We start from the raw sequence: 15,767 nt of genomic DNA, 5'->3' as shown, positions 1-15,767 counted from the left end.
CAAGGCCCTCACCTGCTCCGCAGGGTCACACAGTCCTGGTACAGCCGGTCGTACAGGCAGATCCTGAGGTCCACGTCGGGGTTGGGCACCCAGAGGGGCACGTCCACAGACACCCCCACGGCACTGAAGCACAGCTGGCAGGGCACAGACCACGGGGGGGTTAGTTCTGGGAGCCCCAGATCCTCACTGACCTACCCAGAGCTGCAAACTACAGCTGAGCAAAACACTCTATTAGTCGTATTGCAACAGGTTCTTTAATGAGGCACATCCACAGAAATCATCTGTAAAGGAAACCTGAGATGGGAGGGTGTCCAGCAGAAAAAAGGAGTTATAGTTTGGTTTGGACTCTTTGACAAAGAACATGAAGGAAGAGCATCTGCCCCTGACACTAAAATGTTTGCAGTGCATTTAGCTGGAGTGAACTGGCCATGATCCAGCACCCCTGGGGCTGCAGCTCCTTCAGCCAGCAGAGCAGTGCAGTGACAGCAGCACAGGGCTGGGCTTCCTGAGTGCCCACAGAGCCCAGACCTGCACAACGTGAGCCTGCAGGAGAAGGTGCCCACGGGAGCCTCAGCAGGAATCTGCAGCTCCTTCTGCAGACTGAGGGGAGAGCCAAGACTGGCTACTGAGCTGCTGGGAAGTTTGTCTTTATTTTTTGGCAAGCTTCTGTGAACTGTTCCAAGCAGAATTTGGCTTCCAATGAAACTTAGAATCAAAATATACTGAAGTGGTAACTAAAGTTGTCATCTCTTCCAGCTTTCACACATCAGCTTCACTACTGCCTGCTAAATAATTCCAATTCTGATATACCAGAAAGAAAATAAACTACATGTATTGGGAATAGGGGAGAACACTTCCACATTTGTTTCCAGGACGTGAAGTGTTTTTCATTATGATGTCTGATAAAATGGGAATATCAGGATTATTTGCATAGAAATTTAAGAAATGAGGAGGTATCATGAGCATCCTGCATCAGAAAGAAGGGTAGGACTTACAAAGTTACCTCCCATCAAACCACATATTACATAATTCCTGGAAAAATCAGAAGATTTTCAACTCTTTTCACACAGCATTTTGAAGCAAGTCTTTCACAAAATCACTCACTGGTTTGCAGTCTGGGTTGTCAAACACGATCACAAAGTCTGCCCTCACGTCCCCAGGGACAGCTGGGACAAACAGCACCGGGACTTTCACCGAGCTGAAGGGTCCAACCTCCCCCTCAGTGACCTGCACAACAAGGACATGCCTTCAATGAACATGGAGAAATGGCATTGAAACAGAGAGGCTGTGCATGCTCACACTGTACACACACCTTCCTACAGCCAGTTTGTAACTAAACTGAACACACTGGGCACAGAAAACATGGGGATCAGAAGACTGTGTAATATGGCTCAGATCTGACCTTTCCCAGACGTTCCTCCTGCCCCATCTTGTGTGCTGTCACCACACTTGGTTTAACCACAGAACCACACAGCAGAAAACCAGAGTCAAATTGTGGGAAATGTAGAAGTAAACAGGATCTTTCAGCTCAAAGAAGTCTTTACAGATCCAAAGCAAGGGGAAATGTGTCCTGTGATTTCACTGTAAAAATTCACCGTGATGGAGTGAGGTCCAGTGGGCTCGAAATGACCATGACCTTCAGCATTTCTCACCAGAGCAACTTATCTGAGGGAGGCTTAGACTTAGTGAAATCTTGTCTGGGTCTCAGGACATTCATTACCTTTCCAAGCATAATTTCAACTGGTGTTTCTTCAGGAGAAAGTTCCACTGAATCCTGTGCGTTGTCTGTGTCCAGATCTGATCTCATACTCAGCACTTCTTGATCAAGTTGTTCTGGGGGGAAAATAAAACAAACACAAAACACAACAAAACGCTGGGTGTTTGCATCAATTCACTAAGAAAAACATCCAACAGAGCAGAAGTACATTCCTTGGGGTCAATATTGCAAATCCAGGATTGTACAGCAGTGATGGGGAAACAGGAATGTCTAGAAGGAAATGTCTGCTTGGCCATCCAGCTTTAGTTTAGTCTGGAATTCCACCTGAGGCACCTGGACCTTTCATTACAGAACAACTGTTAATGTTTCAGTGAGTTAAAAGACGGAGATGTTACATCCAGAAATGCAGACTCAGATGGAAGTGTGAACTGGCTTCAAGAGCAGTTTTAGTGGGACAAAGCAATGCAGCCAGGAGGACCTGGAAAAACCACCCACAACCTCTGCATGGAACTTTTGGCTTCCTGGAATTGGAATGCTCAATATTGGGAAGAAATGTTAAAGAACAGAGATAATAAAGAAATGAAGAATGTCTTTCTTCTACAAGATTGGATTTTATTAAGCACATAGTAAACATTAGGAATGAGATGGAAAATGTCTGAGGAGGTTCATCTTTCTGCTTCCTTGTTCCTAGAATTACAGACTGTAAAAATAAACCTGTCATGTGGATTGCTATTCTGAGAAGTGGGGATTCAGTTGCTGAGACAAGGATGATGTTAACAATTTTGCAATTTCTGAGGCTGGTTGGGTTCTGTGTTCTGGGACTGAATTCTTGATCACTAATGAGAAGTGAGGATCTCTGCTGCTTTTGATATAATGGTGTCAGGACCTTATTTTTAGTCATCTTCTGTGAGGCAACACACAAAGAGATATAACATTACTACCAGAATGATGAACTACTTATTTACTGAGTAACTTTGCAAACGGAATTGCAGAGTTCATTCCAGGAAGCTGCAGATGGACAATGCCTGGCCTGGGAAGCTGCAGGGCCAGTGTCCCAGACCAGTCCCCTCACCCGTGGCACTGCTGCTCTGGGGTCCCTGTGGCTCCTGGGCTGCACAGGGGGGCACCTCCTCGCCGGGCTCAGCACAAATCCGGACCTGCTTTCCCAGCCCAGCTGCCCCAGGGCTGCTGCTCCCCTCCTCTTCAGGGTCACAGCCACTGGAATGTCCAGGGACCTATTGGAAAACACGTATTTTCTCCTGTGGTTGTCCCTTTAGGTTGCACCAGCTCCAATTTAACAAGTTGTTGCAAGTCAGACTTGTTCTTTCTTGCAACTGTTGCATGTTATAGATGGAGAAGTGTGCTGCACTTTCCAAGAACTGCACGTTCTTTTAGAGCTTTATCAATGAACAGATTTGATTTTTGCTGGCTGCCCCAAGCAGGTAAATAACATAACAGGAGCAATACAATACACTGTCAGTTATTTTGCAAATGACAGAACCAACATTTTTCCAGTAAAAACACAGGCAGTTCTATGTCAAAACTAAGTCTGCTGAAACTAGACTTCTCCTTATCACATCCCTTACTTTATTGCTAGTTTTGCACCAGTCAGCATTTTTCCAGGAGTTGGGATTTTTAACTACTTTGTCAGAATCTCCTCTTTTAACTATTTTTTCGTAATTGTTACGAATGTGGAGAAAATAGGAACCACACCATAAATTACTAAACTGCTTAAAAAATAAGAATTGTTGGTTTCCCCTCTCCTCACAAAATAATAGTTTTTAATTTTATCTTCTGCTATTTGGGTCTGACAGATTATAATTGTACCAACTCAACTATACTACAGTCGGGCCAGATGATTTTCTGAGTCCCTTCTGGCCTGAGCTGCTCTGTGACCCTGTGCAGCTCCACCACGCCCCACAAAGCAGTTTCTGCTCATTTAGGAGATGTTTTTGAACCCACCATGCTTCCAGGGGCAGGTTTTACTGTCGCTCTGTGTGTGCTCCTGTCACCTGCTGATGTTTGAACTTTGAATCTGGTTCCCAGAGCTCCTCTGTTTGTCAGGATGATGGTCCTGGAAATCGTCTCTCCCACCACGTGGCTGCCGAAGTCAATGAGCTCTTTATCCAGAGCCAGCTGTGAGAAGATAAACCCTTAATTACTCCTGTCCTACATAGCCAGGAATGTCAATTAAACGAGCATCCGCCTTTTCTGATAATAATGATATTATCCACATGCTTCCAAGAGTCACTCACAACGCAGCTCTTGACTGTGCATTGCAGTGGGACAGAAAAGGAGCCTGTCTGTGCCTCAAACATGACTTCTCCTGCCAGATTTTCATTTATCTAGAAAACAACAACAAAAAAACCCCATAAGTAATTTCCAAAGGTTTAGCCTATGTAGTGGGATGAAAAGCATTTTCATTCATTCTTTCAGTACCATATTAAAATGTATTTTTACTGAGTCTACATTTCCAGTGTAAAACAGCCTTTGGTAACAGCCTGGATAACTTGATTGTAACTATTTAGAAATCTACCCTCAGAATATGCCATATTTCAACTTATCAATGCACACAGTTGTCCATGGACAACAGGATGCAGCTTGTTTCCTTGTTAACAGGAACTTCAATTAATGATGTTTTTAATCAGTGGGTAACAGTAGGATTCTTCTCACTGTGCACTTACCATTGGCTTAAAGGTTACCACAAATTCACAGGACATTCCAGAAGACATTTTGCCAGGTGGATCAAAACTATGGAGATAATGAACATAAAACTCCAAATTAAAGCTGTGTATCAAACCTCCAGCTCCTGCCCTGGTAACAATGGCAGGTATTTTTTATTTTTTTCCCCTCCCTCACTCGGATGAATTATCACAAAAGTCACAATGAGTGACAGGTTAAGGGAGGGCTACAGAACCCTGCTGCAACTGTGAGACTTCCTTTTGTTTATTTATAAACAGTGAGATAAAATTATCAATGTAGTTAAACTGAGATTAATTTGCAATCTCCCAAGCAGAGACAGTGCTTCATTACATAACCTGTCAGCAGGATTACAGGAACAGATTGATGGGAAAGACCACAAGACTGCAATTCCATGCTCTGTGCTCCCAGATTGGTTTCCTTTATTTCCTCAGCTTTTTCCCCTCCCTTTCCTGTCCAATTAAACTGTGTTTAACTCAACCCATGAGTTTTACTTTTTCCCCCCAGTTCTCTCCCCTGTCCCATGGGAGAGGGGAGTGAGGAGCTGTTCTGTGGAGTTTATCAGGGTTCACCCCTGACAAGCAGGAATTCCTGTTGCTGCAGAACTGGGTTCCAGCTCCTGCTGAGGTACAAAGGGAGAACAAGCAAGGAGTTCACAGTTAATTTACTTACTGAACACTGATGAAGTCCTTGAGGCACTCACTGATCCCCACCAGCCTGCAGTAATTAACACTGTAGGAGGCATTGGTCAAAATTATCTTCTTTTTGTAGGTTTGACCAACATCAAAATCCTTGGAATGCCAAACAGAGCAGGTGAATGTCAAAGACATTTCCTCACGTTCATGCTCTAATAGAGTCATTAACAGTTCTGTTAACTAACTGAAATCTTAACTGCATGGGAGCCACCACTTCTTTAAGGACATTATTTTACAGTAATAATACTTTTACAAACAATACACAGGTAACAGTCATGCTGCCCTTTAAAAAACACAGAACACAGTCTGACAAGGGGTTTCATCATCTCCTCACCTTTCTGACAGGATCTAAACTCCCCTGAGGATATATTTTATAATTTAGGCCCAAGTAGTAAAACTAAGTAGTTTATTTAATCTGACTATAACTCTACTATGAGATTGTTAGTGAAAAAGGCAGTTGCTGTTCCAAATTTCACATAAAGACATATTAAAGGCTGCAACAGAATTCTGATCAAGAGACTGGGATATACCTACAGCAGCTCCATGTTTGTAATCCCCCAGGGAATGGGCACTGACCTTGAAATGAATGCAGCTGGGCTTGCTGTGGAAAGCACAGCCCTTGTGTTCACGACCAGGCACTGTTTGCTTGGCCAAACTTCCAGTTTGGAATTCCTCCATTCTGTTCTCAGACACCTCTTTTTTCAGTGCCCTGATAGCCAGCTGTGTTGGATCCACCTCTTCCTTGGGTATCTGAGAGGGAACAAGCAGAAAAAACAGCAGGGCTGTGTGTGATCACAGCTCAAAGCAGAAAAGTCTGCAAAAGGAAGCTTTCAGTACCTGGCCAGCCATTGCCAGGCTCTCTCCAGGTCAAACTCAGCCTCCCAGCTCCTCCAGGAGCAATTTAATTTATTCTTTATTCTGTGCTGTAGCTTCTCATCACCCAACACTATGACATGGCAGTATCAGCTTTTCTGCACCTTAGGAGTTTGTTTCCCCTCAACTTCTTAAACAAATACTCAGAAAAAAAAACAGCTGACTTCTCTGGAATGCTGCAGTTCTGGTCCAGGGCTTCTCCAGGCAAAGATAGGAACATATACTGACATGATTTTTTTTCTGACTGATTTTGAAGTTGTTTTAAACTCAAACAATTAAACATCATGTGATGTGTGTCTTCACAGATCTCTGAACTAAGTATTGTTTTCCCTTTTAGACAACAAACTCCTCCAGAATATTGTCAGATAATCAGTGTCTCTAAACAAGGTTCTTTTCTATTTGTAACAAGAGATATCACAACATTTACCTTGTGCAAGTCATATTCCTGGCCCCAAAGTCCTGGGAACTCTGGTTCTAAGAGGGTCTTTTCCTTCTCTTTCTCATCATCCCCACTTTCCCAGAGCACATCCTGAGCTGTGTCCTCAGGACTCCCTCCCTCGGGAGCAGTTCCCTCACCAGCCAAGGAAGGAGGTGATGGAGAGAGCCAGGACTCCTGTGAAAGAAGTTTGGAGGGTACAGTTAAAAATTACCAGAGAACAGTTACTCCAACAGTTACCAGTTTCTGAGGAGATCTTTTAATACAAAAATGATGGGCCTACAAAGCTCAGAGGCCAAAGATCTAAAAATCTGAAGGCAGTTGATTCTTAGCCCTTTGCTTACCTGTGCTGTGGCTCCACCTGCACGTGTGCAGGTCTCCTCCCTGCAGGGCCAGGTTTCCTTTGTCTGCACTGAAGGGTCCTCAGCTTTACCCCGAGCCTTAGTTGCCCTAATATGGGACTGACTTTCTTTCTGCTTGTGAAAAGAAGCTTCTTCTTTCAGAATTCGAGATACAATCTCAATTTTTCTTGATTTCTGCAGTTCTCTGAAAGCTCTGTAATCCAATATTGTAAGAAATATTAACCCAACCATGGTTGTTTACTAATAATATTATCTACAGCCCAGTTACTTTTGAGCCTTTGAGCTAAATATCCACGTTGGGTGCAGTGGTCATTTGTGTCAAGACATCAGGTGATTCAGAAGTTATTTATACATTTTTGCACACTAAATATCCTCAACTGCAGTGTTTTAGAAGGCTAATATAGACTTTCAGAGTGTTCAGGAAAGGCAGGAGGACAATTACTCCAGGTATCCATGGAGGGTCACTGAGTTTCCCTCCTGGAGCAGCTGATCTTTGCACTGCTCACACAACACTCACCCAACTTTGGGGCTCTGAACAACAGCCCTAAACCAGCACTCAGGTCCTGCAGGACAGACTGTCCAACTGTCCCACACACACAGGGAGAGGGAGTTCACTCAGAGGTGGTCTGTTTTCAGGATCTGATTGAGCTCCACCCCATTCCTGATGAGCCCCAGGAAGCAGCTGACAGTTGGATATGGATATGCCACTTACTGTTCCTCTTTTTCGTGCTTTAGCTGTCGTTTATGGAGGAAAATTTCCTGGACAACATTGCCTCCTTCTGCTAGGATGGCTTCCCTCATTTTCATCTCCTCCTCCTTTGCCTCCAAGGCCTTTGCTTTGTTCAAAACCTGGAGAGTTTGGAGCTTTTCCTGTGAAGTCATACAAACCAGTCACATATTTGATTCACATCATAAAGAATATAAAACAGAGAATCTAGTGTTGGTCCCCTTATCCGAGTATAAATTAGTGGTGGGTGTCTCTGAAGCAGAAGCCAATTGTTTTTTATATTCTCTGTAGTCTGTAGGGCTGCTGAGGTGCAGAAAGCTCTGCCTAGGACCAGGCTCCTTCTCTACCCTTCCAGCCTGCCCTTGGAAAGCTGCTCAATGAAGGAATGTGAAAAGATACAATTCTAAACAAATCAGGATTAAATTAAGATCATTCCCTCAGATTCTCTAGAACATAAATAGAAGAGCAAAGCAGCATAGCTCAGAAATTCCTAATTTACATTATTGAAATTCTAAAATAACTGTTTTTCTTCCATATGTTTTCTCCATGTGGGGTATTTCTGCACTGGGATCCAAATAACTGGAAATCCTTCTGGCTGAATTTGCAGAGGACTTATTTGTAGTATGCATTATTTTCCAGAGAGTTCCCTTCCCAGAACAACTAGACAGTTGACAGAATAAGCTCCATCAGCAGAACTGCCAAAACCTGCCCGTACAGATCTCCCTCTCCAATAGTTTAACTGGCCCCAGTCTCACGAGGTTTGCTCAGTGACCTGATCAAAAACCACCCCCCAGCTCTGCCAGGAGAGCTGCAGTTCCTTGCACTAACCCCCAGCAGTGTCACAAGGCAGTGACTTCACTGCCATCCCAGCCCAGCAGCAGTACCCTGTTGGAAGTGACGCTGGTTTTCAGGGAAAGCACAGCTTGTATCCTTCTCTCCATATGCTCCCGAGTTTTCTCTTCTTCCTTTGCAATTTTGTCATGAATTCTGTAAGCAAAGTAAGATCTTTCAGGCTGACATCCTGGAAAGCTTCTGGCATTAGAATGTTTAAGCTGACAAGCAGAAATTGCCAGTGTCCCCTGCCATTTTTCTGTTTGCTGGGACAGTGGCTGTGGGTGCAGGGGGACAGCCAGAGACTCCCAACACAGCACCAAGTGCCAACAGGCTTGCAAATAGTTTGCTCAACAGCTTTATTCATTTTTTTTTAAATTTCAATTTCAATGTTCCATGTTATGACATTCACTAGTAGCTAAAATAAAGTAAGAATTTAGGTGTTCACATAACCAATATCTCAACAATTATGTAGTGAACTTTATACAAGCCCTGCACATGTTCCCAACCCAACCTGGAAACACTAAAAGTTAAAAATATGTGGGCATGAATCAAACCTGGGAGTACTGCAGTTAATATAATGGTAAACTAGAAAAAATTAGTAAGATTGATATATTTGATACATTTGTCAGGAAAAGAAACCTTTTTGTTTGTTCTTCTTAATTATGATCAATTTGCACATGTCATCTTATGAAAAACAAACCAACACAGAAACAGCATAATTGTTTCCATCATTTTGTAATTAAGTCCTAATATTTGTATATTAGGATTTATTTGTATATAAGTAAAAATAAGTAACAAATATTTCTTTAGTAGTAAAAGAATTCAACGCCTCAGTAATTACATAAACACAAACCTATTGAGAGAACATTTAATTCACCATCAACCAGAGCAGAAATCCAAAGTCAATCCATTTACCTGAGAGCAAGATGCTTTTTCACCACATTTCTGAGGGGATATGGAACAGCAGAGGGCAAGTTTCAAACCTGGATTCTAGTTATACTGCTTCAAACTACTTCAGCTAATGACACACACACACACACATATAAAAAAGTGCTCCAAATGATTATTAATGCCTACAAGTGGTCAGAGCCCTCTGCATCTCATCAACAAGACAGTCCCTTCCCTCCAGGGAATCTGAAGGCCATACTGGGACAGTGAGTGGGTTTTCTGCCTTGCAGGTCCTTTTGTGCCATGTGAGATGTGAATGTTTCCCCACACTGTATCGTGGCACAAGATTTCTGGCTGTAACACAAGATACACCTTGCAGAAAAACCCTGATTTTTCAATGCCTGAAGTACTGTAGAACAGAGAAAGGACAGAAGCCCAACCTTGCTGTGCTTTGCTTTAGGAAGCAGGCTGCTTTCTTGTGGTTCCTTTTGGCATCCTCAAGTATTTTTTTCTTTCTTTCTTCATGTTCTTTCTGGGCTTTCTCCTCTTTTCTGCAAAACACAGGCAAGAGTTGCAGCAGGACTAAACCTTGACTCCAACACAATGACACCTAAGGGAGGGGCTGGGGAGTTTAAGGAAATGAAGACATTAGTTTGCACCTCCCACATTACAGACAAATTGATAAACTTCATGAAAGCTACAGACAGGCTGACACAGGTGTCTGCTTTCTCTGTAGGAAATCCTGAAGGGCTTGACCATAAGTTCAGAAGGTCCTGGGGGCCAACAGCACTGCAGACACATGCACTTAGTCTGACCTAATAAACTTCATTTCCTTCCACACGAGGCACTCACAGCTCTTGTCATTAACAAGTTCATTCTCAGAGATCAGAAATCTTTACCTGCAGGACTGCAAGGCCGCGGCCAGTTCTTATTTTAACTCCAACTCCTCACTGCTGAACCAACACCCAGCTAAGAAACCCAACAAATCCTGGTGTCTGAGTCAGCCCCCCTCAGCCCCTGCAGTGTGACCCAGCTCACAGCACCCCAGGAAGGCAGCCCAGCCTGGTGAGGGGCCCTTACTGCTCCCGGGAGCGGCGCTTCCCTTCTGCTTGCAGGGCTGTTCTTTTCTCCTTCCCAATCCGCCCTTCCCTCTGCTCCTGGTAGTGCTTCTGGAGCTGCTCCTCCTCCTGCTGAAGTTTGTCACGGATGGCTTCGTATTTTCCCTGCTCGATTTCTATCTCCCACATCTCCAGCCTTTAAAACAAAATGTGAGGTGTTTGCACTGAAATATTGGCACTCTTTCACTTGCTGAAGGTGGTGTGTTGAGTAGGGAAGGCTCTGTGGTGAAAATGAACATCTAGCTGTGTTTTGTTTCATTTTCTTTTTTAAATGCATTGTAAATCAAAGCCTGTTACTGAAAAGCTGTTTCAGACTAAGGCTCATATCTAATAGCACATCCCATTTTAAAGACATCAAAATTACTGGTCAAAAAAAAAAAGGTAAAAAAATAAACCCCAAAGCTCTATTTCTCACATTTACCCAGAAGAAAACACTAAACCCAAGAAAAATTAGAAAACCAGCTTTTTCTTCAACAGTAAGTAACTTCAGAGACAGGCCATAGCTTTTATCCTTCTATGCTCTGCTGAAGGAATTCAGATATGACAGGGATGACTACATTAATCTGTTCTATGTACTGCTAATCACACAACAAACAAGGCAAGCATTTTACAGCTATTACACAACACTGCAGCAAACACACTGTATCCTGGAAGCACTTGGCTAATCCCAGCTAAAAGCTTGTGCCTGTGTTCTTCCTTTGATGGAGTGGCACCTCTGGCACCAAAATACAAACACACCTGTTGCCTTCTGCAAAGGGCAGTTTCACTCTGTCTTCTACAAGTAAATAATTTATAATGTGTGAACAATCAATTGCAAGCAGCAATATTAGCTCAGCATGAAAATACACAGCACTGTTACAATATCTTCCTCACATTCAATTCCAGTCCTGTCCTTCATGCCCTATAAAAACACTATGAAGCATAAATTAGAAGTCTTTATGTTCATGCAGGGATCAGTATCACAGACAGGTGTACGTGAGTCCAGCTTATTTTCCATTTAAAAGGAGACCTGTTTAGGTCCACGACTGATGCACAACTCCAAATAAAATCAGAACTTCACTTATGTGTGCAAAACTCACTCAGGGCTGAGCCACAGCAAGAAATGTCCTACGGAATGAACCTCCAGGCTCAAAGCTGCTCTCCAGATGCTTTGCCTTGCAGTCAATGACCTCCAATGACGTAGCTCAGTATTTACAAGCAACTTCTGTATTGATCCACTTGTGAATCCGTTCAATAGCACATGAAGAAGGTAATAAAGATTGACTCCCTTCACACCCCTTTCTCATTCCCTCACTCACTTGTCTTGGTTTAGTTTCAAATCAATTATCAGCTCCGACTCCTTCTCCCTCTCCAGCTCGGAGTGCAGCCGGCGGCTCACGGCCCGCAGGCGGGACAGGGCTGGGCTGGAAACGTGCAGAAGAAACAATCAGAGAGAAATTTCAACTAACAAAGGTTAAAAAAGCATAGCTTGGAGGCTGAGGATTTATGTATTAGAATGCCATTAATTTATACAGTGTCTTATTTAACCTTTCAGGTGTCCATTCTTCACCCAGAGGCAGAGCTTTCTTTATGCTCTCACACATTGGTTGAAATAAAAAGATGAGAATTTTTCCTTAGCTTAATGCAACTATTAATTTCTCACACTGATAAAAGTAGCATTACTACTGAAGATGAGCTCAGGTGAATCCAGAGAACCTAGACTGATTTTGCTTTTAAAATGGCATCACAATATTCCATGTAATTGTCTACAGTGGCAGCATTCCCACACAGTTATTTTTCTTCTGTACCCAGGAAAACCAACAGACTGTGCTGCAGGATCCACAGTGACCTGACTATATTGAACACAAACTCCCATCCTCTAAATGAAAATTGGACCTTCTACCTGCAGTTCTCCTCTAACTCCAGCACTGGTAGTGCTAATGGCAGACAGGATTTCCTTTATTGCTAAAGCACGATGCCTCTGAGCTTCATAAGCCAGAAATCCATCCAGTCTTCCTTCTCCACTAGTCACTTGCTAAATGCAAAAGATTGAGAGAATTGCTTTTTTTTTTACGTATCTAGGCCTCCCAATGTGACCCATCATAAGGATAAACACTCCACACTGCTTTTCTGTCTTTGCTGGGTTTTGTTCCTGTCTCTGAGATCCCACTTGGACCTCCCTGGGAGGCTCATTTGCATTCAGCTCCTCAGTTTTGCTTAAGCAGCTCTCCCATTTTGGCAGTTCACCTGCCTTTCTCTCTCTCCCTCAGGGAAGCACTAACCTGGAGATCAGCACAGGTTATAAATGCAGCTGCGAAGTTTGGTCACAATACTCTGGTTCCTGGTACACAAGCCACCCACTGCTTTCTATTTAAACCAAATGTGAAGAGTACAGTAAATTGCCTCCCACTTGAGGGAGCAGCACAAGTGTTTCAGAGCAGCTCCTGTATGCAGAGCTACTCCTGAAAGGCATTCCTGCCTTCCACAACACAACAGGAAAAAGAAATGGCATATATAAGTCTGTACATATAGATATATATATCTAAATCCTGACTGAATTGTCACCACGACAAGAGAAAAAGCCATGACCAAAGAACTGCCACAGCACCTTGATTCATCAGACTGAATAGAAGATTGAGACTCTGACACACACAGCTGACAGCAGTGGGCTAGGCTGATTTAATACCTGTTGTTATATTTTAAAATATGCCTCTTTCCTACCCATTCCCAAGCTCGCACCTCTTTCTGCACTGGTCTCATTAACTGCACACAGATGAACACAGTGGATGCCTGTGATCCCTGGTATCCAGAAATACTCTCTACCTACACATTGCCAGCCTCCTTCTCTCTCTCCATTTCCATGTCTACACGATCCAGCTGCTTTGCCAGCATCTTGATCCGCAGCTGACAGGCACACAGCTTTTGTCTGCAAGAAACAAACAGAGCACTCACATTTTCTCAGTCCTTTACTCTCTCCAATGAAACTCTTCCTCCTGAGGGCAGGATTCACAGCTAGGATTCCCACAGGATATGGTTTATAGTTCTATAAACTGTAACACTTATTACTGATACAGTATCCCAGTACTTGCCCATGATTTATGCTGAGGGATTATGTTCAGTTAAACACTAACCCGGTGTTTTGGACCACCAGTTTCTTCTCCTTGACCATGTCATCAAGCAATTTTATGTTCCTCTGTACGGCTGCTATGTGAATTCTCTCCTCAGCCAGCAGAGCCCGAGTGTTGCTAATGTCACCCAGAGAATGCTCCAAGCTTTCCCTTGGAATTCAAACACACAATTAACAACGAAACATAATGAAAACCTGAAAAGTTACCTGAGGTTTATTCCATCCTTGTTTTCTGTTTTATTCTAGCAGAACTGTTACAAATACAACCAGCATAAATAACGAAACACATGAACCCAACCTGCACAAGAAGTTTGCATGCATGCACTTATGCCAGGATTTCTAGACTTGGATATCTAATGCTGAACATTTACACCCTCATTTAATACATGAATTATCTGTCTTTGTGTTGAAATGCCTGTGTCTCCTCTTGATCCCAATTCTAGTGTTCCTGAACAATAGTTTAGAACTTTAATGGGAACATTCTAAAATAGTTTAAAACTTATTTTTCACAGCTGGTCAGTCAACACGACAAAGGAAATTCCTGTTAGAACTGGAACAAGGTATTTACGTGCTGGAATCAGACTGGTCTCCAACATCTCCAGAAGTGTCCTTGGTTCCCATCTCGCCACCATCAAACAGCTTTTCTTCCAGCTCATATTCTAACAGATATTGAAACAACAGCTTAATAAAGAGACTCTGAACTCTAAAATGCAAAGTTTTATACACTTACTGTCAAGTCACACCACAAAGAATCAGAGATGACATTATATAACATTAAATGTTTATCTTACATGAACTTTATGTTAATGTCAGGATTTTTTGAGTTATCAAAACAAGTCATCATTTTCACCTTCCCAGGGTCCTTCCACATCACTGAACTGACCAGCTGCATCTTCTTCTTCTTCCTCTTCCAGAAATGGTTGAGGAGATATTTGCTGCTCTCCCTCACTGTAAGTGAGCCCATGATCTTCCATGCTGACAGGTCTTTCCAAACAACCAGGGTAAGAAAGAGAAGGATATGTTTAATACATCTAATCTCCACCAACCTGCAATAGCTGTGACTGTCTCCAGAGGTGAAGTCACAGCTCTCAGTAAATACCTAATGCATCTGAAATAACTGGATACAACCACACACCTTCGTGCCAGTCACACTCTGAGTATCAACTTTAATAAATCTCCTAGAGAAAAGCAAGGACACTGCCACTTTCTTTTTTTTTTTAATATAACAATCAGCTCAGTAATAAAACAAACAACCTTCTGAATATATTTCATCCACTTAGGTCACCACTTTACCCCAGATGATCCGGACACAACTCCAACAAACACTGCTTGCTCTTGAGTCTCATGCAGTTCTCTCATGTGAACTAAACTGTTCCCAAATGTTGACACAATTTATTAGAATTCAGTAAGTTCTGTATGTCATCTAGAATGAGTTATCACCACATGGCTGAGCACTTCACATCTTACTCACCCAGAGACTTGTACATATGATTAATTTTAACGAAGGTGGCTCAGCATTGAGTGCATTTATGTAAATCCTTCTGCAGAACTCAAAAAACATAAACTATAGGAGACTATCTATTTCCTCTAGTTAAGGAGCAGAGAAAACAAGCGCTGGAGTAAAGGAGTAAACTTACTAAATTATAGGAACTACCTTGAAGCCAAGCAGGATTCTCAGACTGGGTTACGGCCGATTTAAGACGTTGGTGGCACCAAGAAGTGGCACAAACATAAAACCGCAGCAGGGGCCCGGCGCTCTCGTTGTGAGGCTGCAGCTCCAACTGCAGGATAACAAAGTTTTGGTAGAACCGGGCCGAAATGCCCAGTGGGGCGGCCGGAGCCGCCCGCGCGCGCGGCCCCACAGACCCGGCCCCACAGCCGGCCCCCACAGCCCGGCCCCACAGCCCCGGCGCTTTGCCACGCACGGCGTCAAACCACCGCGCGGGGCCGCGCCCGGAGCGGTCCCGGACACCCCCGTGCCCGCGGGGTGGAACGGCCCGCGCCGTGGGTCCGTGTCCGTGGGTCAGTCCGGCCCGGGGAATTGCTGGGATTTGGGGCAGCGGAGCCTGTCCCTCCTGGATGCATTGATTGTTCTTATTGACCCTCAGCAGTGGGGGCTAATCAGAGGCATCCCCACTGAACTTTCACCTCTACGCACGTTTATAAATTTTAAGCAAGTTGCTGGCATTAGGATTAAAAGAAATCTTGTGAATTCAGCTGACTTTCTACAATGCAAAGAGTTTAGAGTACTGAAGGTTTCCAAGTTAATTTGCTGGGTTTCCTTTCCGTTCAGTTCCTTGTACTACCTTGA

At 43.4% G+C, this 15,767-nt stretch overlaps 1 protein-coding gene across 2 annotated transcripts in view; it reads right to left on the bottom strand.

Moving 5' to 3' along the window:
• CFAP74 (cilia and flagella associated protein 74) overlaps nt 1-15,767 on the bottom strand; it is a 43,859-nt gene that overhangs the window by 17,563 nt on the left and 10,529 nt on the right. The window contains exons 6-26 of one of the 2 annotated variants that reach the window (XM_018079429.2): nt 15,094-15,237; nt 14,307-14,457; nt 14,025-14,115; nt 13,461-13,607; nt 13,157-13,255; nt 11,649-11,753; nt 10,313-10,486; nt 9,673-9,783; nt 8,395-8,497; nt 7,496-7,653; nt 6,766-6,976; nt 6,413-6,598; nt 5,689-5,862; nt 5,090-5,208; nt 4,402-4,468; nt 3,973-4,062; nt 3,680-3,853; nt 2,790-2,952; nt 1,721-1,833; nt 1,105-1,227; nt 13-134 (exon numbers count right to left, since the gene is read on the bottom strand). In XM_018079429.2, coding sequence (XP_017934918.2) covers nt 13-134; nt 1,105-1,227; nt 1,721-1,833; nt 2,790-2,952; nt 3,680-3,853; nt 3,973-4,062; nt 4,402-4,468; nt 5,090-5,208; nt 5,689-5,862; nt 6,413-6,598; nt 6,766-6,976; nt 7,496-7,653; nt 8,395-8,497; nt 9,673-9,783; nt 10,313-10,486; nt 11,649-11,753; nt 13,157-13,255; nt 13,461-13,607; nt 14,025-14,115; nt 14,307-14,457; nt 15,094-15,237 — 2,825 coding nt within the window. Of the gene's footprint in view, nt 1-12; nt 135-1,104; nt 1,228-1,720; nt 1,834-2,789; nt 2,953-3,679; nt 3,854-3,972; nt 4,063-4,401; nt 4,469-5,089; nt 5,209-5,688; nt 5,863-6,412; nt 6,599-6,765; nt 6,977-7,495; nt 7,654-8,394; nt 8,498-9,672; nt 9,784-10,312; nt 10,487-11,648; nt 11,754-13,156; nt 13,256-13,460; nt 13,608-14,024; nt 14,116-14,306; nt 14,458-15,093; nt 15,285-15,767 lie in introns of those variants that run through there. The other variant, XM_018079430.2, reaches the window with a different exon arrangement.

Source organism: Manacus vitellinus, unplaced genomic scaffold (assembly GCF_001715985.3).
Source record: "Manacus vitellinus isolate BGI_N305 unplaced genomic scaffold, ASM171598v3 scaffold_46_pilon, whole genome shotgun sequence".
Classification (NCBI taxonomy): Eukaryota; Metazoa; Chordata; class Aves; order Passeriformes; family Pipridae; genus Manacus; species Manacus vitellinus.
This window is presented reverse-complemented; position numbering and strand designations above follow the sequence as displayed.